Raw genomic sequence first — 25,146 nt, 5'->3', positions numbered from 1 at the left:
CTTTAGATTCCCATGATGAGCACAGTGCACCCCCAGGGACACAGGAGAGAGAGTGCACTTATAATCTATTCACCAGACGTCATGAAACTATCTGAGCTGGCTAATACAGGACCCTTAGGTTCCCGATGGCCATCGGTCCTCAGGGCAGAAGAAGACAACATTTTTTGTGTGAGTTTATGCAACACAGCACAGGCCTGGATAATCTTGCACACCAGGGAAGAAATTAAGTGTGTGTAATTGGGTGTAGATTGCCATTTATTGTCAAAGGACAGAAAACAGGAATATATCACAATCACATATGAATCAACTGAGAGTGGCACATGAAGAAAAAGCCAGTGGATGGCTCGGAACCAGTAAACAAAAAATCTCTTTTAACTTAAATTCACAGCAATTTAGCAGGTGAAAAAGCCAGATATAAGAATTAAGTGTTAATCTATTGAACTTAAGCAAATTGGTTTGAATACATGGAAAAAAGGCGAGTCACTTTTAAAAAAATGACCCAAAAATGATAAAAAATAAACACCAACGAAAAAGAAAACAAAAACAACAAGAACAGAAAATTACCTGAAAAAGTGATAACATGAAATAGAAATAATAAATATAAAAAATAATAATAAGACAATTTTTCTGTAACCTAATTTTAAATAAATAATTATAATGATTTGAAAAGTTTCCTTGATATTTTTCCCTAGTTATTTAATAATTCTCTAATGATTCTCTCTTTTTTAAGGCTAATTTTCTGTTATTTTTCTTGTCACATTTCACAATTATTTTTTAGCAATCACGGGAAATTTCATGCTAAGTTAATGATTACCTTTTCTCAAATGTTTTTGAAAGAAATCATATCAATTTGCTCACATTTTAAAGGTTTAAAATGTCATGACAGCACAAGAAAACTGAGGTCCGTCGAGATTTCAAAGCCTGAACTAAGGGCGTGAAAACAGCTGTCAACCGAAGAACACAGAAGAAAATGCAAACACAAAAAAATAACCCCTGTCCAGTCCAAAAACTACAAGACTTGTCCCTCTTTGTTAACAGGCTGTCATAGATCAACGTTAAAACATAAGGTTCAAGTACTCAGCATCCTCGTTATCAGTATCTCTGAAGAGGCACAGACGTGAGCTGATGAATGAAAATCAAAGCCGCCCACGTTGAGTCCTGGAAGTCTTTTCAAATCTCCATGATTGGAGAAGACAGATTGTTGGACTTGACTGGACTGATGACGTCAGAGCCAGGGGAGAAGTTCCAGGCACATTTGGAGCTGGTCTGGAAACACAAGACCAGTCTGGATGGGGAAACCTCCAGTGGACAAAACCAGATCTCTCTGAAATGTCCCTGTTGCAGCAACTAGTTACAAAGAAACCTGAAAATTGCATGGTTTCTTGAAAGCCTAAAGCAAGAGTCAGAAAATTAGATTAATCTCTAAATACCCATTTTAGTCTTAAAGACCCCCTTCATGTGTTGCATTAAAATGGTGTGTGATAAAATAGTGCATAGTGCTGTGCATAAAAGTACAGGTGTAAATGCACCCAAATAGCAGTGAGGATGAATTGTGATCCCATCAGCCAAACCACCTCCGAAAGTGATCAGAGCTGCATTATGACCACAATAAGGACAAGTGTAAATGCTATTGTGTTTTCAGTCCACATACAACTCCTCGGTGGACCTATATTCAAAGAGTAATTTCATACAACTGTGCCAAACCAGCGAGGTAGCAGCCGTTAGCCAGTTAATGAGCTAAGCTGCTAGCCAGAAAGCAGCAAGAAAGGTTACAGATATTTAAAGGTTCAGTGTGTAGGACTTACAGAAATATATTAGTAGAAATGTGATATAAAATTCATACCAATGTTTTCTTTGTATGATCACCTGAGAATGAGAAAGGTGTTTTCAATGCCTTAGAATGAGCCATTTACCATACAAATTACTGCAAAATTTACAAGAAATTAGTAAAAAAAAAATACAAGAAAATTGATATTTGAAAAAAAAAAAAAACAAAACACAACAAGACAAAGGAACAACCTGAAAAAAGTGCAAAGCAGAAAAAATATATGAGTAATTTTACACTTTTAAGTATTGTAATGTAAATCTTCAAATAGAAGCCTAGTCCCAATTAAACGTCCAGTCCCTTTTAATAGCCCATTGTGGTGACATATTTTAACAAATAAAGGCCTGTCTCAATTAAAGGCTCAGCCTGGTTAGCATGCAGGTCATTTTTATAAAAGGTATTCGGATGTATAAAACTGGATTGTTGGCTATCTGCTGGAGGTAATGTTAGTCAGCTGCTTAGATAACACATACAATTCTAAATGTTTAAGCTTTTGTCAATATGGCCATGCTACACATGGTTAGCTTGCTAAGATTCTCCACAATTCAATCATTCAAAGAAGTACCAAAGAAGTAATACTGGCAGAGTCAACCAGAGATGCAAAAAAAGAGGTTTGATGCAACAATTTGTATTTCTATCTTTGGTGAGCAACAGTTTTATGTGAAAAGAATTAAAAGCCCACCCCATATGGACACTGGTCCCAAATTTAAGCCTGGCGAGTTCAGCGGTTACAGCAAATAATCAAAGTTTTACGGTATATGTTCTCACGGTGAGGGTACTCTTCCACAGAGTCCGCCATGTGGTTTTTACAGTAGCAGAAAAACTACTCACTGGCTCTAGATAGGGCCATTCATGTTGTCGCTTGGCACGAGGAAGAAGTTTTAGCTGGTTGCAATCTGCAGTCAGCTAGATGCCACTACATCATAGCCTACGCACTAGACCTTCAAGGCACTCGTGGAAGGAGTCAAAACGACATGGGTCAAGTTTCTGCTTTCAGTCCAACAAACCTTTACAAGCAAAAACTCATAGCGCAATCGAGCTATTCATGAAGCAATGGTGGCAAACGACTACGGCAAGTTTAGTTGTCTGAGCTGGAAAGAGGAATTGAATCTCAATGAAGACACTGAAGACATGAAATAAGGGATACTTTTCAAGAGTATGTGTAGATGAGCTGTGGTAAACTTCCCTCCATCTAACCAGTGCCTAGATAAAGATGTTGATTATTTTGATTAGTTTGATCAAATACCTGCATTACCACCATAGCAGGCACAGGTACATGATAGTGTCGCCATCCAAAACATTTAGCGTTGAGTGACGTCATCTTCACATTTTGTAGAAACAATCATCAACAGTGATTTCTCAATTCTCATCAACAGTTTGAAAACAGCAAGTATTTAGAAGATTGTCTCTTTACATTCTGTGTCTTACCTAATTTCTAATTTTCACTTCACCATATCACACTTTGAGGTAATGTTGGACAATATTGGATTTTTTCCAAATTCAGTATTATGACATATCTGGCTGATAACTGATGCCGATATTGATATATCCACTTATTGTCCCCACCTAATTTTACTGATCATCAAGTCTCTTCTGCAGTGGAGTTTACATTATATGCAAAGTATTATCGTGATGGCCCACCAGATGGAGATGTGAAATACAGTGATTCGGTGTATGTAATATTCATTCATTGTGCAAAAGAAGAAAAACACTTCAACTTAGGGTTGATTACGCAAACTTAGGAGGCTAAATTCCAGAGCAAGAACCTAGTGAACTTCTACAGAGGAGCAATAGAAAGCATACTGACTGGAAACATCACCAACTGGCATGGTTCGTGCACGGCCCAGGACAGGAAGGCTCTACAGCGGGGGATTAAAACTGCCCAGATCATCGCTGGTTCCCATCTACAGAGCATCAGTGACCTCAGTGAAGTGAGGTGTCTGCACAGAGCCCAAAAGATACTGAAAGACAGCAGCCACCCCAGCCACAGTCTGTTCACCCTGCTGCCATCTGAGAAAAGATACGGAAGTATCCGGTGCTGAACCACCAGACTACGGAGCAGCTTTTTTCCCCAGGCTGTGAGACTCCTCAACTCCAAAAGATGTAGCAGGATCAAGGACAAATTTAAATTTCATTTTTTAAACTAAAAATTAACTACAAATAAAAAACGACTAATTAATCTACCTTGTACCCTGATATTTCATTTTAAAGCCAATATCAGCCAATACCAATGATGTGTCTATATTATCATGCATCCCCGTTTTGCAGGAGGTATTCTCACTTCACATTCTCCCCAAATGAATACCAGTTTATGCGTTGGGAAAAGTATACGCATCGTTCATTTATCTGGCCCCTGGAGTTGCTTGCTTATACTGTAGCTGATGTGAACTTTTGTCATTGCATATCTCCTCTTGTTGAAGAGATCCAACAAGTTCTCACAAAGCTTCATCAAACATTTTCATATCAACAGAAGCTTCACACTCTTTCATTCAGCACTGAATAACTGAAGGCACAAAAGTCACGTGTTCAGTCTGTGTACACAGTACAGCAGGTCAAACAAATTATTCAACTGGCAGGAGAGAAAAATTTCACTCCTTGGACTGGTTCGGAGGTTTACTCAGTTTTGTTGTGACCCTGATTTTCTTAATGATCACCCAATCCTTCTGCCCCACTGTGACTTTTATCCTCAGACAGGAGGAGGCAGTGGGATACATTTTGTCCATCTCTTGCATCTCAAACTTCCCGTTCTCTAACGTCCCCAGTGACTGGAACTCTTTACAGCTCTTCTCCTGTTTCTCTGCGTTGATCACGTCATGGCCTAACTCCACCTGAGCTGACTCCAGGAGGTCTTTGCCCCCTGATCCTGTTTCCACAAATATCCCTGTCAGCACTGCAGGGTCTGTGAACACCACAGTCAGGTAATTTCCACTTTCCGGGGAGCGTCCCCAGAAAAAGCCCTCTCCAGCATCCCATGCCAGTTTGGGGATGTGTTTCTTATAGGTGGACATGTCAGAATAAACCTCTGCCGAAGGATTGCTGTAGAAGTCCTCCTCAAAGTCCTTGTCCTTCAGCTTGTTGTATGTCCCTTGGAACGAGGAGAAAGTCCCCATGTGTTGGAACAGCGAGGGTTTGAAGATGATTGTCTCTTTCTGAGTTAGCAACACTCGGAAGTGAGACATCAACCAGTCGCAGGGCATTTCCTGGTAGAAGAGGAAGAGGAATCGTGCCAGCAGAGGAAGGTGGGCTGATTTGTAGAGTTTCCCAATGTAGCCCAGAGCTGAGAATTCCAGCATTGTCCAGGTGGTCTTCTTTACCTCCTGCTCCTCAACGCGCCTCTTTATGGTGGAGAGGAAATTTTTTGCGGAGAAGACATCGTCTTCCAGCTGGAGGTAGTATCTGCCAAGACCAGCACTGTAGTGGATCAGGAAGGAGTAATCCAGGTTCTGCTTTGAGCGGAACGATACCCTTTCTGGGGCATCGTTATAGTTCCTCTTTAGACCTGCAGGAGAAACAGAGAGACGTGTATCAGTCAGTACATTTATGAGCTATGGTTATAGCTTTATTAGGTCATTGAATACTACTTGACTACTGTCTCTGTCCCAGTATACACTGGGATTCTCCCCTACATAGCACTGGGGAGATTGCTGAGATTATTGACAGAAGTATGTCCGACTCCTCCACAGTAGGTGGAGATATACCCCCTTTTAGCTAGTTGCAATAAATCAATATTATTTATACAGTTTATGCTATAGACCCAATCACTATCACAACTGTTTATGTCTTTGAAGGGCTTTGGTAGGGCAGAGCCATAAAACCACAGTGATAGTTACCTCAATATAAATGTCCTCAATAGTGACATGTTCGTTAAATCCTCAATGTAATTAAACAACCCATGCGCTCTTTAGAGTGGGTTGGTAATGCACCTTAAATGCCAGTTATCACCTGCCATAAATCAGAAGAAGAAGATGGAGCAGCAGCAGTAGAAGAAGTAGAAGACCAGGGGGCCTGAGTTGCTGACTGAAGCTCCTATTATTTGATGTTGATAAATGCCGAAGCTCTGGAGCCCAAAAAATGGTATTTGGGACAGCCCTGTTATTTAAATATAAAGTTAGCTTATACTGTAAAAAGTGGAGGGGCCCAATACTGCCTTCTGAAAAACTCCCCCTTCCCCCATTATTTACACCCCTGTGTAAATGAAATTGTACATTAGTAGAAGCACTTGTGCACTACACCTGTAATAGGAGGATACACATCCTGTGGAACATGGAGGACCACCAGCTGGCCTTGTTCCAGCTCCACAGCAAATGTAGTTTTGATCTCCTGCACTGTGCCTACTCTCCAAACAACGTCAAAATCCGCCAGCAGCAGCACCACCACCATGGAGGAGCGCTCCCCAGGAGACGACTGGGAGAAGAGAGACTGCAAGGTAGGGATGAGATAGCTGCCCTTCTTCCTCTTCACTGATGATATTCCAATAGATAAATACCCTGAAACATGTCAGGACAAAAAAAGTCAAATCTGTGGGGTTTTTATATCATTCAGCAACATCAAACTGTTGGGTTAGCATTCCTCCAGCGGCCCACGACTCATGCTACAGTAAATCATGTTTTGACCTATCATGAGGTCCTGCAGTGGGTATCAGGCTGTCATAACTCTACTGCGCCCTCTGACAGGTGACATCATTCTCTAAGTGTTCAAATGAGCACAACCTTAAACACCCACGGCAGTAAAATGTAACATAAACATTATCAATCCAAAAACATCAGATAGAATCAGACAGGAAACATTTTATTACACAGTGACTACTTTTAATGCTTTCAGAACATTTTGCTGATAATACTTACATACTTTTACTTTAGTAGGATTTTGAATGTGGTGCTTTCTTATATACTTGTAATGGAGTATTTTTACAGTGTGGTTTAAGTACTTTTACTTGAGTAAAAAATCTGAATACTTCTTTCACCACTCTAGTTTCTAGTTACTGCAACTTAGAAATAACTTTTGCGCAATATTAATGACCATCACATCAATCCAGCTTTCACTCTAATGTACCAAAAAAGGGATAATGTGTAACTCACTCTGCTGAGCAGATGGGGCTCCAGCAAGCAGCTGATAGGACACATTGAGAGGTAGGTAGTCTCCCTGTTCCACCCAGGAATCCTTCTTTACCAACCTCTCTGCCTGCCAGCTTAACTCAACTGGAATCACTTCCTGTGGCTTTGTTGGATCCTGCAAAAAACACACATTTATTGTATTATAGAAATCATTTGTTAGACAGCGTTATTATGCCACACAAGGCCGGTTTTGTGGAGCGATAATGGAAAGCGAGCCCCTTATACGTGGAAGCGGCCACGTATGAGGGATTTCTGTGAGATGATAGTCCATGATTTCACAGAGGAATTGTGGATTCAAAACTTCCAGATGATCCGCTTAACTTTTGAAGAGTTATGTGATGCAATAACAGCTCTTGTAGCTCCTGCTGCATCATGAGGGAGCCAGCTCCTACTGACAAGCACACAGCCATAATATCATGGGACCTAGAAAAGCCAAAAAAGTGTTCATATTGCAGTTTTGCAAAATATGGCTTTTTCACACTGGCTGAAATACCACCTCATGTGAGGGCAACAATTTTATATTTGCAAAATAAATTTGCGCAATTTGAGGGTTAATGAAAACCGTCCTATTGTTTCCCATGAACTGAAGGGTGTGAAATAAAGTACAACCTTTGATGTTTTGCACTTTGTAATGCAAGAGCAGTGCTAGTACAGTCAGTACAGCATGTACAGTGAATACAGTGTGTACAGTAAGTACAGTGAATACAGTGAGTATAGTACAAGTGATGCTTTTATGTAAGTGCTTCACTTTCAAGTTTGTTTTGGGTGTACACTTTTAATTTTTAATGTTTATTTAAAAGGGAAATAGCATATTAATGAATCACTAGAAACAGTGAAAATGTGTGAGGGAGTGTTACATCTCATAAAGTAAAATCATTGCGCTGTCATCGTGTGTGTGTGTGTGTGTGTGTGTGTGTACTCACAGCAATGAGGAAGGAATGGCTAATGTAGTACAATCCCCCAATGAGAAGCAGCACTGCCAAAACAACATTCTTCTTCCTTGAATGGCGTCGCATTTCCTATCAGTTACCCATGCACGCGCACACACGTACACACACACACACACACACACACACACACACACACACACACACACAAAAAAACATTGGATACTCCATTATGCTGGTGTGTAACTCAGTCAGCGCATCAGTAAATGATTCAGCTAATAGTTAATGAATGTTTCAGGAGGCTCTGACACAGCAACAGGTTAGCCTGGGCTGCCTGGTGACATAAACCAGCAGCTCTCTGTGCTGTTTCAGAGTGCAGTGAAAACATTCAAATACCAAAATCAAATCAATTCATCAATGAGCCCTAGTGAACATTTCTGCCAAATTTGAAAAAAAAAAACAACTCAAGGTTTTTGTGAGATATTGTGTTCACAAGAATAAGACAGGCAAGGTATCAGTGACCTTTGACCTATGACCACCAAAATCTAGTCAGTTTATCATTGTGTCCAATGGGACATTTGTGGCAAAAATAAAAATAAAAAACCCCTGGCTATGACTAGCGCCGGCACCAAAGTATGAAAGGCAAAGCGAAAAATATATAAACACATGTTTAAAAAATACTTCACTTCACTAATGACTAATTCTGATTATAATTTATACAAGTTTAATCCTATTTCTATATGTGCCGATTGCTATTGTACACTTTGTGTTTTGTCCCTTCTTGTGTGTTTGCGCTGGGCATGCGGCATACAGCATACAGCTCTATCTCTGCCAGAACAATCTAAAACAAACAAGAGGTAGAGAGTTAACAGTGAACCAGGACGGGGAAGTACTGGGTAAACACTGCAGAAAAGGAACTGAATGGGTCACCCTTAGATTTATATTTAGCCAAGACTTCCCTCTGCTCTGTTTACACACACATAGACAGGCATAGATTTCATTAGTCCAGGAATCAGGATAAAATGAACTGTGGATAGTTTCATGTCTGCTCTTACTATTCCTCCTCTGGGCACAGACATGGAGGCTTAACATGTAATGACATTTTCAAACTGCACTTCCTTTGTTTTGTCAACAAGTATCCTGAACCTCCACTGCTGATACTAATTATAGGTCAGGCCTCTTCATCTATAATTAACTGTGTGGTGCACCCTCCTCAAGGCTGCTTCAACCTCCAAAATCAAAATAGTGTACACTGTGAATTCCCAGTGGATGATAAATCCTGTGGCCAAAACCTGATTGACAGGACAGGTGTGTCTGTGTGTGTTGAAGGCGTAAACTAGGCAAGGTTTTTTTTAAGCAACACATATCTATAATAAAGCAACCGTTACAATAGGAAAGCTGTAGCAAGTACAGTAATGTTTTAAAGAGATAGAATACAAATGACTGACTGTTTCAAACAAAAAGTCAAGTTATTAGCCACAATTGTTTTCAACTCATTGTTCGTTATTACCAATAATCTGAGTCTTAACATGAATAATGTAGGAGGCTGATTTAGGGTGGAAGCATTGAAATAAGTGTACCCACACACAAACAGCAGGCAGGTTTCCATTAACCCTCAAACTGCCCAAATTGAAATTGGGAATAAAAAATACACCTTATGGGAACAGGTCAATTTTGAAAAAAAAAAAAAACCATTTATCGCAAAAAAGCTTGCATGAGGTCGTATTTCAGGCAATGTGAAAAAGCCATATTTTGCAAAACTGAAATGGAAACACTTTTTTTTGGGGCTTTTCTAGGTCACATGATGCTATGGCTATGTGCATGTCAGTAGGAACTTGCTCCCTCATGATGCAGCAGGAGCTACAAGAGGTAATATTGCATCACATAACTCTTCAAAAGTTTTGAATCCACAATTCCTCTGTGAAATCGTGGACTGTCTCCCAGAAATCTCTCATAAGTGGCTGCTCCCACGTATAAAGGGCTTGCCTTTACATTAACACTCCATAACACATCTACGTGGCCTTGGATTGGAAATAATGACGGCTAGTGTGGTGGCTGCAATAGAAATAAAGCTGCTAATGTTTTGAACATCCATGGCCATGCTTATCATCAGAGAAGTCGCAGAACATCACTCAGTTTAAACACAGTCATCTTGCAGTTGTGTTTTATCAACATTTTGAAAATATCGCTTAAGTTTTGCACAAATCTGTAATGGAAACCCGCCAACAGCCTCCACAGTTAACTCACATAATCAAGCGCCCTTCCGAGCAACATGCGAGATTAAACCAACAAACAGTAAATAAATTAGTTAAAATGAGCACAACCTTAAATGTCCAAAACAGTAAAATGTCACATACCAATAGTAAAATATACAAATATTTATCCAAAAACATCAGGTAGAACAGAAAACACAGACAAGGAACATTTGACTGCACTGGGACAGATAAAAACAGGACAATCCTGGAAAAACTGGTGCGTCTGGTCACTGAATCCATGCAAAACCAAAAACAAATGAGCCAGTTTCTGAGGACGAGCCCTGTGTTCTTTCAGTAACATGAACATGGTTGTAGTTTTACTATTGGCACTAACATGTCTGAAATTAGCCCCCAGGAACATTATTAACCAAAGAGTTACAAACTCAAACTCCTCAGTAGAACACCCTCACTCATTCTACACCTGTAAATGGCAAAAAATGCCAGACGGGTTCATGCATTTATGACGTCAAGTGGGCAACTCGTGGTTATAAAATAACAATGTTATCGTTGTGGCCCTATAGCGCCATTTCTGTGTAAAAAGTGGTTTGTGAGTCAGATCCACAGTTCAACCCTCTAATCCAAATATGGTCACTTCTGGTTCCAAAAACAAAGATGGTGACAGCTGAAATGCTAAATTTGAGGCTTCAAAATGCTGTCATGATGTCATGGTACTTATGTCCATTATTCATACAGTCTATGGGCAAAGGTCATGATTGATGATGGCGGAAACTGAAATCAGGGCGGTTAGTGATGAGTGGCTGTTTGTAGAACTAGAGGAACTAGATAAGCAGGGATGGTGGCTGACCAGGAAAGGAAGCCACTCAGGTGAAACTGACAGTCAAGCCAGTTAAACCAGCCATTGTGGTTTAGCCTCATTCTGCATTAGTGGTGAGGTATTCAAATTTGTATTGAGATTTAAGTAGTTATACTGCATTTTTGAGATGTCGAAAGGTCTGAGTTTCCCAGTTGGGAAGTCGTTCTTCCGACTTTGTTGTGTTCATGAGCTTTGAGGTTGTAAAGTGGGAACAACACAGAAGCTACAAAGAAGATGGGTTACATTATAATGCTAAGAGCATTTAAACAAGAGGCTGATAGCTGTTTCCAGTTTATTTATCTTTTTTATGTTTTTTTTGATATATTATACTATAGTTTTATATATCTTTATATGTTATCTCGGTCATTCTATATGGACAGCAGTTAACATTAATTCCATATTACACTTTACATATTTTCAAAAATTGATACATGAGTTTAAAAAGTTTCTTACCATTGACCAAACATTGACTTTTGCCTGCCATGTTTATGCATTTATGACGTGAAGTTGTGAACCTGTGTTTTAAATAACATTATTATCAATGTTTGTATACTCGCCTGGCATGCTTTGCAGATGCAGGCCAAGTCATATTGGTAGATATGATGACCAGGTGACCCAGTTCAGGTGAGCTGGTGAATAGTGTTATGATATGAACTGACAAAGGATGAAGAATATTTTAAAAAGTGTGATTAAGACTGCCAAAATATGTCATTTTCAATATAAATTACCAGATGCAGATACTAAAATGTGCAACTACTAAAAGTAAATGACAAAAGTAAAGGACACAAAACTGTTTTACACTGTTTCCATGTTTTCTGCCATTTCTGCTGCCCTGAAACATCACGCAAACATCACAACTCAGCAACTCGGGTATCATCGAAATTTTGCCAATTTCCCCACTCGTAATTACTTGGCAGATTATCGGCCTGGCCAATTACTGGGGCCGATATTTGTCATTATGCTCATTATCTGCGTTGCATGTAGTTTTAATGATTACCAATAAAATTAACTAATTAAAAATGCAAAGACAGGGCCAGCATGGGAGGAACTTTTACTTTGTAAAAACTCAGGGAGCTATTTTTATTATTCATTTTATTAAAATTTTCACTTTACTTGCTGACTTGCTGTATTTGATGTTGAAAGTTTAAGTTTTGATTAAACATTTTCTTAAGTCATTTAAACAAAGTTTTGCGTTGGACTTTGTTATATTCTAAATTCTATACATTGACAGAAAGATTTTCATTATTATTGCATAGCGGTTCCAACTATTGGTTATCAGTCTCATTAACTACTAATGTTACTAATAATCAGTATCAGTATAAATATCGGCCCTGAAAAACCAACATCGGTTGACCGCCATTAATTACGACTTTGGAGGTCCGTTTATGTGCTCATAACTCGTAAATACTATATTTCTAAGGAGCACATGAAGGCAGCATAACACCACCAACCCTGTACATGAATGTGCTGTGCAATTAAGGGTCCTGGTTTAGGGGTTTGTTTTGCTGTTTATGAGTTCTTCATTCATATTGTATGAAAATAAATGAATTCATATGAGTTTGTATCAGAAGTTATACATATAGTTTCACTCCTATAACAAAAACAGATCTAGAGATGAGGATATGCTTCTTAAAACACCACATTATCAATTTTTTACCATAAAAGGATGATTCCAAAGCAAACTGAAAGAAGAGAACAACTACTTGGTTTTACTTTCTTTCCTAAAGGACTCAACCCCTGTTGAGCTGGTGCATCAACATGTGCGGCTGGATCAGGGCTGAGAAACAAGTGTCTTTCCCCTTTTCCAGGGAGCACAACACCTCCAGCTCTAAATGACTGAACACATATGTTTACTATCCACACTTTAAAATGCCAAATGGCTAACTCACGAGAGTGGAGTTAAAGCAAAAGCATGTGTACTTCCGGCAGGAACAGGGTCAGTTATTCATTACAGAGATCAGATTCACAGACGAGACGAGACAGAGGAGAGCTATGTGATAAAACAGGGAACAGACCTCTTTTTTCCTCTATTTAAAAAAATTCAATATTAAGTAATAACAATAATTTCCCCTCACTTATTTTTTAATAATTATCTAAATCTACTTATTAGTTGCGATTTCTGGGACATTTTTCCCCCCCTATGTTTTCCAAAGAAATCAAACCAATCTGCCCAAACATCAAAGGTTTAAATACCTGTGAAAGGCATCTGAGTGCAGCACAAAAATCGAATTCAGGCATTAAAATGAAAAGTACCCAGTGCTGATGAATCCTCGCAGAAGCTGGAAACATGAATTATCTTTCACACAGAAAATCATTACATTGATCAAAATAGTTCTGTCCATCAGCTAATTGATTAACTGACGGAAAATTCCAGCTGTATTCTTATTTATTGAAACCTGAGAAGACATCAGTTTTCTCGTGGTGCGTTCTGATGCCTCGCACATTGAAACCTGAACAAACCGGTTTGATTTCTTTTGAAAAAGAAAAAAATGGTGAAAAAGCAGTGAACAACATCAGAGATGTCAAAGTCACACATACATTGCAAGGAATGAGGAAAAGGCGTTAAGAAAATGACTTCAAAATTAGTTTTTACAAAAGAAAAAAGGGGGGATTATTTAGTTAATAATTTTAACAATGAGATCAAGAGTAAGAATAATAGAGAAAAATGTCGAGAAAACTATATTTTATATTAATTACTGTTAGAATTATTAATATAGGGTGAGTATTGTGAAAATGGGACACTGGCAAAATGGGACAGTTAAGATTAGCAAATGATTTATATTTTCAAGGAATACACAAAATAACTGATTGCCAGTATTTATGACAGTTATATGATCAGGATAAAAAAGTTACCCGGATATGACATCATATTTGTAGGCGTGGCTTCGCATGCAGTGACACCTGATACAAGAATCACATTGGTAACTGACATAACATAGCGTTCTGACCTAAAACTTGTTAAACTTTTAAAAATCTAAAAACAAATACTAACTTTTTCATTACAATATATTCTAAATGGTATATAACTGTGTATCAAAATTACCATGAATCAGTTCCAAAAGTGTGTCTGATTTTGCCAGTTGTCTACTGTTAAAATGGGACATGCTTTTATTGTCAAGATGGGACACTACTCTTTGTCATTTTGAGAAGAAAAAACTTGTTTTTGAGGATCATAAATCACTTGCTATATTTAGATAAATCATTTTTTATATAAATATATTTTTTCTAAATATGTCAGCTAGCTTGCTGGAACTATGCGAAGAAAAGCTAGCATTGTCGTCTTTTAGCAAGCCTACTTCAAAAGGCTCTATCGCTATTCTACCCTACAAAAGAGAAAGGCAGTAATTCTTAGAGTGCAGAACTGAGATGTATGGCATTGCTAATAAATATTACATATAGAAATGTTTTAAATAACTAATTGAATAAGTAAACAAATAAGAATATAAATAGTTTAAAAACACCAAAAATAATTTACATTTCAGAGGCAATGGCAGACAAAGGGAAGGGGACAAGTAAAGACAGGAAAATAGAAGCAACAGCAAGGATAAGGCGAGAGGAGACGGACAACCAGTGGACTAAAGACAGGATGACAGGGACAGTTTTGGTGTATCAAGAACAGTCAGAGGCAGGGCGAGCACCAAAGCTACAACTGCTGGCTCAAGCATGGAAGTGACCTAAAAGTACATTGCAAAGAAGGGTGAAGGGTGTTGTGAGGGGTTATTATAGTATGTGTTATTTGAAGACAATACATGTTTAAATTACTTCTCTTCTTCAATATCTCTGACTTTTATATCATAATATAAGTTGTCTCTTTTTAGCATTGAAAGTGTCCCATTTTGCCAGTAGTGCCTGTAAAAAAGCGCTCTCAGGACATATTGTGTTTGAGATGGAATAACTGATGCTGTCTTTTATTATTCTTATTTTTTTCTTTTGCCTATTGTAGTAAAGGGTATTTGTTGATATTTATAAAGTGATACCATGTTTGGAGCTCAGACAAGTGGAAAATCCAGTAAATTGTTGCAGAATACAAATTTTCAAAAAGTGTCCCAATTTAACAATACTCACTATAACTCATAAGTTCTCCCCGTGTTTTTGAAAAAAAATTTGCTTCGGTTTCAAAGGCTTAAGTAAAGCAATGTAGGGGATTACATTGTTCAAAGAAAAGTAAAAACAACGTTAAAAAACAACAAAAGAATAATAAAAAATAAAAATAAATTCCACGCCATTATCTTCTAAGCACACACTCCTCAGATAACAGCACAAAAGTAGTGCGAGGAGTCTTAAAATTGTGTCTATGTGTGTGTTTTCCGCGCGTGCACACGTTTTCAGTGCGTGCGTGCACGCTGTCAACACGTTTCAGTGCGCGTGTGTGGACGTAGGTTATTTTGATGTTTTCACCTCAATCGACCTTCCATATAATAAGCCGTTAAAATCAGAATCATCGTTGGGTAATAATACTAAAGTTAGCGGACTTAATAAAAACGAAGCACGTTCTCATCGTTTACTTAAGCTTTGTCGCTCCAACTGCTAACCCCGAGTAACGTTAGTTATTAGTTAACTAAGGTAAAACAGCCTCGTTACGTTAAACGTTAACGTTTCCACCTAAGAGCAGTCGTGCCAGGGAGTAAAAAACAGAATAAAGCGTTACCGACAGCTCGCACACTTTCCACGGCTAAGAAACAAAACAATAAAGTTAGTTAAACGTGTTGTGTGCGCCACAGCATATAGAAAGCTGTCCGTATATATGTTAAGGTCAGAATTAAAATAGAAACTTGACGTCCAGCCCGTCCACTCACCTCAGTCAGCCGGTCCGCCTCAGCGCGGCGGCTCGCCGTTCCGGTTAGCGGGTAATGATGTTGCACTTATAAGGAACGGAAAATCAAAGGCATCACGGGAGAAGAAAAAGTGACTCGATAGTTAACAAAACAGCTAACACGGGACCACAGTGACTGCATCCTCTGAGTTTTGATTCCGGCTGCTTCTTCCACCGCGCTGCACGCGGCAGGGGCGTGGGTTCACGCGCACCAGGTGGCCGTGGCTCTTTCTGAAGCAAGTGTCGTCACTGCTGCGCGTTATCCAACAGCCTGCCTGACTGGCCTTATACTTAAAAGCTGCAGTTATTGCATTTAGACGAACTCGTTAGGGACTGTACTTAATTTATAAGAGGAAGGTGGTGGCTTGGGTGTGACTTCCTTTTTAATTTTTTATTTTAATTTATTCATTTTTTAAATTTTATGTCCTTTTTGCTTTATTTGTTGACCCTATCCAGAGCAACTGATATTTTTCCTTGAGCCTCTCTTATTGACTGGGGGAAAATGCACCATCATCCTTTTACCAAAATCAACCATATTTTACAGTTTCTAGCTGTGATTAAAAAAAATAAAAGTAATTTTGGATATTTCTCAAAACACACCTTTAAAACACAATTTGGGATTCTGGGGGTGTTTAAAATACAAAATACAACAATTTAAAGCAGCATGCCCTGCCCCTAAGCCAAATCAAGAAATCTCCCCAAAGCTTACAAAATGTTTTGAAGTGCCTTTACAATTTTGTAAGGAAGCTTTGAACTGCCAGGCCATTGTATTATGACAAGACAGAAAATTCTCTGGTTAAAACAAGATATTTTTTATATTATTTTATATTTTCATGTCATAGCTAGATACTTCAACCCTTTAATGCCTGGATCAACATAAGTTTTCTTCACTAGCACTGGATTCTGTGAAACCTGAGAAAATTGGTCTGATTGGTTTTTTTTCCAAAAATGTGTGAAAAAACATAATGAAAAACTTGAAATGAAATGTTCTGCAAAGTGTATAAAAATGAGCAAAATGGGACAAGGAAGTGATCTGAAACTTAGCTTGGGAAGATTACTAGATATGAAAAAAAAGGTGAAATTTCCAGATATCTATATCTGTAATTCTCTAAATTATATATTTAAAATTATGTAACTGGCAAAAAAATAGGTCATTTTCTTGTTTTTGTTTTTTCTGTTTCTTTGCTTTTTACACTTTTTATTTTGTGCTTTTTTAAGGTCATTTTCTTGCATATGTTTATTTTTTATTAACTTCTTGCTGTTTTTTTGGCCATTGTTTGTTAGGTAGCTCATCACCCTCCCATGTTTTTCAAAGCAGTTAAGCCTATTTGCAAGTATCGAAGGGTTAACATTACAACAACAAACTTTTCTTGTAAAAATGTTCTTTTCTATAACAAGAAATGTGTCTTGTTATAACATGAAAAACATCTTGTTATAACATGAAAATATGTTGTAAAAACTTGAAAAATATCTTGACTAGAAAAGCTTCATGTTAAATTATGAAAACATGTAGAAATGTGAAAAACATTTTGATACAACATGAGACTTTTCATGTTATTACCTGATACTTTTTTGTTTCTGGCCTGACAGTTTTACACCTTTGCACCATCACCTCCCCTTTCATAAATAATGAACAGTCCCTTGGCCTATAACAACACACCCACTGACAGACAGAAGCTCATAACAATGCAGGAGGAATCTGTATGTTTAATTTTTTTTTAGTCGGTTCGTACGTTTGTGTTTACCTTCAACTTGCTATTATCATGATGATAGCCTCTGATGTCCTCTGTATTCAGTGTAATATAATCTACATTCACGGGTACGGCGGGACACATGGGAGTGCTCACTGGTGCACACACACACTCAATAAACCAATAACTTCCGTTTCAGTCACTCTCATTTCTGCCTCTGCATCCTGTGAATGCACAAGCTGTTCAAGTGCCATCAGGGTGTGTTCGCATCTGTACATATTGTTTTATTTCAGTCCCAAAAGAAAAAAAAGAAGAAGAAAAAGGAGAAGTTGATTTTGGTTCACCAGCTCAACCTCCATTGGGCCAAACTTTTACCAAACTCCAAATATTTTAAAATCTATGTCTGACTGTGAAAAAGGACAGCACATTGTACTGATGTATGGCACGTAAGTTTTCTGAATGTGTTCTTGTTAAATCACTCGTTAAAGTCTTCAATCACATTTCAGCTGATAGAACTTAACATGTGTGTGGTGAAAAGTGAAGAACACACACCTTCGGTCTAGTGCTTCCTGAAGTCCAGTTTTAGCCTCACAATTCAGATGAAGAAGACTTTGCAAAGTGAGGGCTTTTCTTTTGTTGTTGCTTAGGGCAGTGGTTCTCAAGCAGAGGTCCAGGTACCCGCAGGGGTCCTTAAGGGAGATCCAGGTTGCCTGCAGAAAAAATGGGTAATAGCAAAAATAGACTGAAATGGTCTTTGTTCATTATACTGACTCTATACCACCTTTTACTACAGTTTCAATATATATTTGTCACAGACATGAAGAGATACAAATATATCCATTTCACTCAACCTTTCCTTTTTCTGTTTCAAAATAAAAGCCCTCTGACAACTTTTTTGTCGACAGAATGTTTTTTTTTATAGTGAAATATTTGCAGGACCATGCTGTCGGCAATGCAGTAATTTGCACGGCTTCATTAATGAGTGCAGTATTACCTTTTAAGCGCAGAAATACTGCAGTTACAGCAGCAGGCAGCTCTGCAGCAGCCCCGCAGCAATGGCAACAATGCAACAATGCAACAATGCCGTCAGTGTGAACAAATCAAGCGATAAGGCTGCACCACTTCACCGTGGTTGTCGTCAGGCACTGCTTACGCATGCAGTGAGGCCGGGTGTAAGATGACATCACTGTTTCTGCAGTGAATGTCTAGCAAATAGCCAACTTGAAACTAACTTCATCGTGTTGAGGTGGCTACTGTTGGCTTGATTGTTGTCATCCTGTGTGGGTGCACATGGATCCCTAGTCCATGTCTGCATACGTCAATTTTTTTGGGCCACTTACACAGAACACATAACAAACGTGCCAACTGCTATTGCTCCAATCTATTGCTCCAAACTTCAGTCCAGTCAAAAACTCTGCAATCACTCCAACCAAAGCAGATCCTCATGGATACACAATCAATGAAGCGGCCCTAAGAAACAACTTCTCATAATTGGTTTCACTTCTTTTATGTATATGTCCTCAATTTTAGTTGACAATTATAAAATTGTAGTCTTAATCATATCCAACCAACATCTTTATAAATGGAGCTCCCTGAAGCAAACTTTTATCAGATGAGGTTCTTTAACCTAATGTGTATCAATTTAGAGGTCGTTGAAACAAAAAAGGATGAGAACAACAGGCTTAAGGGCAATTTTACAGTTATGATAGGAAATGAGTGTGGTCAGCGTCGCTTTTAGGAGAACGATATGAGTATGAGTGTGTACGCAATGCATATTTAATTTGTCTCAGAGGACAGTGTGTGCAGTACAGTGGTCAGGATGGAGAGAAACCCCTTTAAAACTTTGTCATCTCTTGGTTGCTGCTTCAGAGTCACTTTTATGCCCTCCTCTTCTCCATCTTTTCTGGCTGACTCCCTGCTGCTCAGCCCATCAGCAGTGGCTTCTTCTCCTTCTGTCACCGGCTCCTCTTCCCTGCCCTCCACCGCGTCTCCGTCATCGGTGCCTTTCTTTAATACTCCCCTCTGATGTGCCTCTCCGATGTACAGCAGCTCCCCGATTATGAGCGTGCTGTAGGGTGTGTCATCAGAATGTGTATGCTGGGTGTGTGTGTACAGGTAGACCCTCCAGGGGAGTGTGTGTGGTGGTGTGAAGGCCAGTGTCTGGATATTGACCAGTTGCATCGCAGCCTGAAGGCTTTGTGGTGAGCAGTGAGTTATCGCAGGGCAGCGGATGCATTCTTCCAAGCACACGTACTCCTCCTCTTCCTCTTTCTCAGCACCTAGCCACAACAAAACAAGGAGAAAAGTCAGAAGAAACTAGAAATATTGCCACAGGGTTGTGCGCGTTTGCGCATCAGTCAAGTTGCACTGACACTTTACATCCATGTCTGTTAAAACATGGATGCCTCACACACATCTTCCCCCCAGCAGCACAGAAGATCTCTACAATCAGCACAGTTTCAAGGTGGATGCCCAGGATTCTTCACTTATGGCCAAAAACATATTTTATGAGGTCACCATGACCTTGACCTTTGACCTTGGACTACGACATTATGTTCAGCTACCATTCTTCAGTCCAAGTGGACGTTTGTGCCAAATTGATTGTTAAGTGCAAGTCAAATTTGAAGAAATTCCCTCCAGGCATACTTGAGATATTGCATTAACAAAAATGAGACAGATGGACAGTCGGACAACACAATAACACAATGCCTCCAGCCTTGGCTATTGCTAGCGCAGAGGCATAAAAATCTCAGACAGATGAAATGGAGTAAAAGTATAAAATGGCATGAACAGAAAATGCTAAAAGAGTACAAGTTAATCAAATTTTACTAAAGTGCCCTGACTTCAGTAAATACTTGGATACATTCCAACACCAGAGATTTCAGACCGGTTTGTACCACTTTTACGTCAGCCCTTTTTGCTCCTGTCAACCACAATACCTGTCCCATGAAGGGGAAGCTTTCGGCATGAAAGAATCTCCTTCCATTTAATTACCTCGCTCTGCATGCAGAGCCTGTCGCTGCAGCCACAGACGCTCAAACTCCTCTGGGCTGAGAGCCGGGGAGAGGGACAAACTGAGAGGGACTGCAGCGCTGGAAGCCAGGACATCAGCCGACGAGTCTGTACAGCCACTGGCACTGTCTGAACCTGGAGAAGACAAGGGGGGATGAAGAGAGGGAGAATGGGAGGACATAGGGAGGAAAGGGAAGAATGGGAAAGAATAAAGAGAGAATAAGGATTAAGCCAACAGGGAGCCGAATTGTGGACAGAGGGAGGGATAAGGGTGGAGTGGGAGGGGGATAGGGGGTTAGTCTGAGTGCCAGAGGAAAAGATTTGTGATTAAAATGGCACTGCATTCCAAGAAATGGACCTTAACCTTGGGACGGAAAAAATGTTTCTCAGTCTCTGACCAAAATAACACAATTTAGTGTATAAGCCTGATCCATGAGGACCCATTTAAAGCATGAAGATGTTTGTGGCCTTTTCTGTAGCCTCACAGTGCAGATGAGTGAGCTGCAGTGGCTTCAGAAATCCTTCAGATTTCTGTACTTTCTGCACTGATTGTTGTGTTATAGTTTATTTTGTAAATGTGTTTATTGAATTTAAAAAATAGTGTAACACATCGATGCACAGATGAACTTGAATAATGTTCAGAAACTTGTTTTTCCTAATCACTGTGATGTTACAGTGAAGTTGACCTTTGACTTGTTGGATATAAAATATCACCACTTCATCATTTTATCCCTTTCGACATTACCACATTTGTGTGAAATGAGGATTATGAATTCTTGAGTTATGACCAAAAACATGTTTTCTGAAGTCAAAGTGATCTTTGTCCACCAAAATCCGATCAGTTCACCCTTTAGTCCTAGTGAATGTTTGTGCCAAATTTGGAAAAAATTCCCCTCAAGGAATTCTTGAGATATCTCATTCATAAGAATGAGATGGAAGCAAGGTCACAGAGACCTTGACCTTTGACCACCAAAATCTTATCAGTTCACTGTTAAGTCCAAGTGGACATAGGTGCCAAATTTGGAAAACGGTGAAGCTTGATGCCAAGAATTTACCAGTATTTTTTTTGCTGAATGTTACAGTCCTCCTGATTAGGGATGTAACGATTCATTCAACTCACGATTTGATACAATTCACGATACTGGGTTCACGATATGATTTTCTCACGATTTTTTTTAAACACGAAATGAGATTACAGAAAAATTACGACTGAAAATTTTTCTATTCAATTTCACTGCCACTGGAAAGTGTTTTTTAAGGAGCAACTACATAAATTGTACAACTAACATGATGCAGCATGTGAGCCAGCATCTGGTCCGCCTCGCCTATGCACGTTACACCTTAATGATAACATCATGGCCAAACCACACTGACAAGCGCATTTGCAACCCATGAGTACAAGAGCCAGTGTGAATGTCCAGAAATACATTCATTGCATAGTTTGTGTTTTGCATTTAGACCTACCTCAGAAATAAGGGACTTTTTAATTTGATATAGAAAAGAAGACAGAATGCAGTATTTTGTAAACATTTTTGTTTTAAATAATTTATAGAACATTTTTCAGTCGTTTTTTTTTCTGTAATCTCATTTCATATTAAAACAAAATATGCAAAAATCGTATCGTGAACACAATATCGTGAATCATATCAAATCATGAGTTGAGTGAATCCATACATCCCTAATTTAGAATCAAAACTAAAAGGTAAATTTAAACTATTTCTAATTGCATTTAGAACACAATGAATTGTGCAAAACGTGACCTTTCTGAAGACACTGTGTCTGGCAAAAGGGCACTACCATATTAACACAGGTTATCATTCAATATATTCGTCAGTTACAATTATGGTAAAACCGCTATACTTTTCAGCTAGAGTACCAGGCTTTCTGTACCTCCAAGTCATTTCATCCCGTTCCAACAGGTTAGGACTTTCTGCCCCAGTACAGGAAGAGCAAGCCAAAAAACAAGTTCTGAAAACCAGAAATACCGCAGCTCGACAAGGAGCCATTGGTATCAGTCTTAACTATTGTTCAACAACCTGAGGTGTCTCCTACAGGCATATTACTCATGTTCTGCTCGAGAGGCAGAAAAAACAGTTTTGTATTTGTTGACATTTTCAACAATGCGTGAATTGCAGAAATATAAACACATTATTTGCAAAACTCACTGGTGCTAAAATCCATTCTTCTTTCACTCTTAATTAGTGGGTAATGACTAGATCATACAGAGATCCTTGGCCTTTAATTGCAAATGCACATCCTTATCAATGGATACCAGTGATGATGTTGGAAGGTTCATCTGTCTGTTGTTGTGGAAACTATGTCAAAAAAAACCAAAACAAAAACGTGCAGAGTCTGTAATAACTGACTGATGCTGTGGCTGTAGCTGTACCTTTTGTTACTTCACACCTCTAGAAATAAAAATAAATTAAATCTAACCTTTTCTAGCTGTACTTACACATTATAACGCTCAACGTCAAAGTAAAATATCATCAAAACTAGAAGTACAGCCTTGCGGTCGTATGCCTCCTTAAGACTACTCAAGTTACAGAATACATCCATGTCTGTGAAAACATGCGTGCCTCACACACATCTTCCCACCCGCAGGACAGAAGTTCCATATAATCAGCACAGTTTCAAGTTGGGCCGCCAAGATAAGTGTCACCAGTTTAGTATCTGTTCCTCCTTTTGTCATTCATATCATTTTTTACTGTCAATTGCTGACATTTTCTATGCTCTGCTGCCTTGAAATGTCACACAAATGTAAAAAATCACAGGAATTTCCCAGTTTCCCACTTGTAACTCGTACTTTAAATATTTCTGAGGAGCATGTGAAGGTCTCATCAAACTATCCCCCGGAGTGCCATCCAGAGCATTATTAAGAAGTGTAGAGCGTATGGCATCACTGCTACCTTTCCTACAAACTGGATGACAGAACTAGGGCAATTGCAACTATGAAGGATGTAGGGAACCATAGTAGTAGTGCACACCCAAGACCGTTAAAGGCAGGTTCCACACCAATAAACAACATTAGAAAAAAGGTCCACACACTTTGGCTCCCTGAAGCACATTCATTCAGGACGTTTCTAGCTAAATTGCACTTTGACTGTGAAGGGCTTCTAAATCTTTTTGGCTGAGGTTGCTCAGTCTGTACATGTGACAAAAACCTCACAGGCTTCATACAAAGCAGCCCTGTATGGTAAGGTGGCAAGAAAGAAGCCTCTTCTGAAAAATGCAAAGCACAGTCTCATTTTCACCTATCAAGATTCTGATGCTATGTGGCAAACGTTTTTATGATCAGAAGAGACCAAGACTTCGTACTGAACTCCAAGCCTTTTATTTGGCGTAAAAAGCCAAAACACTTCACAAAACAAAACCATACCTGCTGTGAATGGTGGAGGCAACATTATGTAATGAGATGTGGACTTAGCAATTGGTCAGAATTGAAGGGGATTGAAGGGAAAAAGTACAACCAAAATTTTGATGAAAACCTTTGGCCCACTGCTAGACAGCTGAGCATGCGTTCACGTTCCAGCATGAAAATGATCCCCAACACAATGCAGAGAAGTCCACCCAGGCTTGAGGATATGAGGATGAATATCCTTCAGTGGCTAAGTCTGAGCCCTAATCCAAATCTGACAGAAAATCTGTAGATAACCTTGAGGCAAGCAGTCCATCACTGCTCACCAAGAAATTTGACTCAAATAATTCTGCAAGGAAGAAAGGACAAATATTCCCCAGTCTAGCTGTGACATAATCCCAACAGACTGATGGCTGGAACCAAAGGTGGCTCTACAGAGTATTAAATCAGGGGACTGATCACTTTTCCAAACCTGTAATTCTAGTTTTACAATTTTCATTAATTTTCAGAATCTTGTTTTACCATTAGTTGAACTTTGTGAGACAAAATGTGTAAATAAAGCTGGAAAAAGCTTTGTTCAAGGGGTTATGATAGGGCAAGAAGATAATACAAAGTGTTTGTTGGTCTTCTGGACTCTGTGTTCATTGCTGTGATTATGGCCATGGTTGTAGTTATTGCACTGGCTTTTATGATTAGCCAGGGCAATAGTCTGTGAATGTGTAACACTAACTGCATGCTGCTGTGATAAGACATGGCTATGCTGGCCGGGCATTGTGGGAAAGTTGTACCAGCAATACATAAGTATTATCTGATAGAATGTTCAAATAACCATGAGAAGTGTCTGGTTTTGAAATCCTGACTTGGCAAATTCTACCAGCTTGGGTGCTATAAAGAGTAGACAGCCAGTCACAATCACAGCCTTGAAAGGCCTTGGAAGAGGACTTAAGCTTCCCATGAATACATAGCAGCCAAGCGGCAACCTCAAAGGCCAACACTGTGCCAAAAACTGCAGTTCCTCTAATGGCCACTTGAGGCTGGCTTTAAGAGCAAGTTCATCATTTTTAAAAATCTACTTATTTTTTTGGTATGTTCACTTTTGTATTTCCAAGAAATCGCAACAATGTCCTCAAGGTTCAAGGTTTAAAGACTTGTGAAAGGCATCTGAAAACTGATGTCACTCCATGTTTCAAAGGGTTAAATGACAGCTGATTTTGCCATGGACAGGTTGCCACCACATCATCAGTGCTAAGCAACGTAACCAGTGACACCCAAGATTCACAAAGTATAGGCATGGCTGTGGCTCCACACGACAGTTAATTTTAACATTTTAGCCGCTAAGAAAAGTCTGTGTTTGGTTATACTCAAATACCTTCTAAT

The 25,146-nt window shown here is 39.1% G+C and overlaps 2 protein-coding genes across 3 annotated transcripts in view; both read right to left on the bottom strand.

The window, feature by feature from the left end:
* Positions 1-237: 237 nt before the first annotated feature.
* LOC121946530 (alpha-1,3-mannosyl-glycoprotein 4-beta-N-acetylglucosaminyltransferase C) lies at positions 238-18,092 on the bottom strand. Of its 2 annotated transcripts, none has more exons than XM_042491133.2 (5): positions 17,952-18,092; positions 7,863-7,958; positions 6,904-7,054; positions 6,058-6,312; positions 238-5,324 (listed from the first exon to the last, which is right to left on the bottom strand). In XM_042491133.2, exons 2-5 carry the CDS (start codon positions 7,953-7,955, stop codon positions 4,414-4,416), a joined length of 1,410 nt encoding a protein of 469 aa, XP_042347067.2. In that variant the 5' UTR covers positions 7,956-7,958; positions 17,952-18,092; the 3' UTR covers positions 238-4,413. The 2 variants fall into 2 exon arrangements, with proteins under 2 accessions (XP_042347067.2, XP_042347066.2); XM_042491132.2 differs by lacking the exon at positions 17,952-18,092 and adding an exon at positions 15,692-17,267.
* The window catches only part of ap4b1 (adaptor related protein complex 4 subunit beta 1), a 29,895-nt gene continuing 22,144 nt past the window's right edge, over positions 17,396-25,146 (bottom strand). The window contains exons 12-13 of the mRNA XM_088082637.1: positions 20,394-20,546; positions 17,396-19,678 (exon numbers count right to left, since the gene is read on the bottom strand). Coding sequence (XP_087938763.1) covers positions 19,176-19,678; positions 20,394-20,546 — 656 coding nt within the window. The 3' untranslated portion in view covers positions 17,396-19,175. The remainder of the gene's footprint in view (positions 19,679-20,393; positions 20,547-25,146) is intronic.

This window comes from Plectropomus leopardus, chromosome 9 (genome assembly GCF_026936395.1).
Source record: "Plectropomus leopardus strain MGB_pleo_1.0 chromosome 9, ASM2693639v1, whole genome shotgun sequence".
Classification (NCBI taxonomy): Eukaryota; Metazoa; Chordata; class Actinopteri; order Perciformes; family Serranidae; genus Plectropomus; species Plectropomus leopardus.
The sequence above is the reverse complement of the archived record's forward strand: the minus strand, read 5'-3'. Positions and strand labels throughout refer to the sequence as shown.

Coding starts and splice junctions, on each gene's coding strand:
- LOC121946530 (XM_042491133.2), bottom strand. CDS start 7,955: ATGCGACGCCATTCAAGGAAGAAGAATGTTGTTTTGGCAGTGCTGCTT. Junction 6,313..6,903: donor AGCCCCATCTGCTCAGCAGA/GTGAGTTACACA, acceptor GACATGTTTCAG/GGTATTTATCTATTGGAATA. Junction 5,325..6,057: donor TGTGTATCCTCCTATTACAG/GTGTAGTGCACA, acceptor TTTCTCCTGCAG/GTCTAAAGAGGAACTATAAC.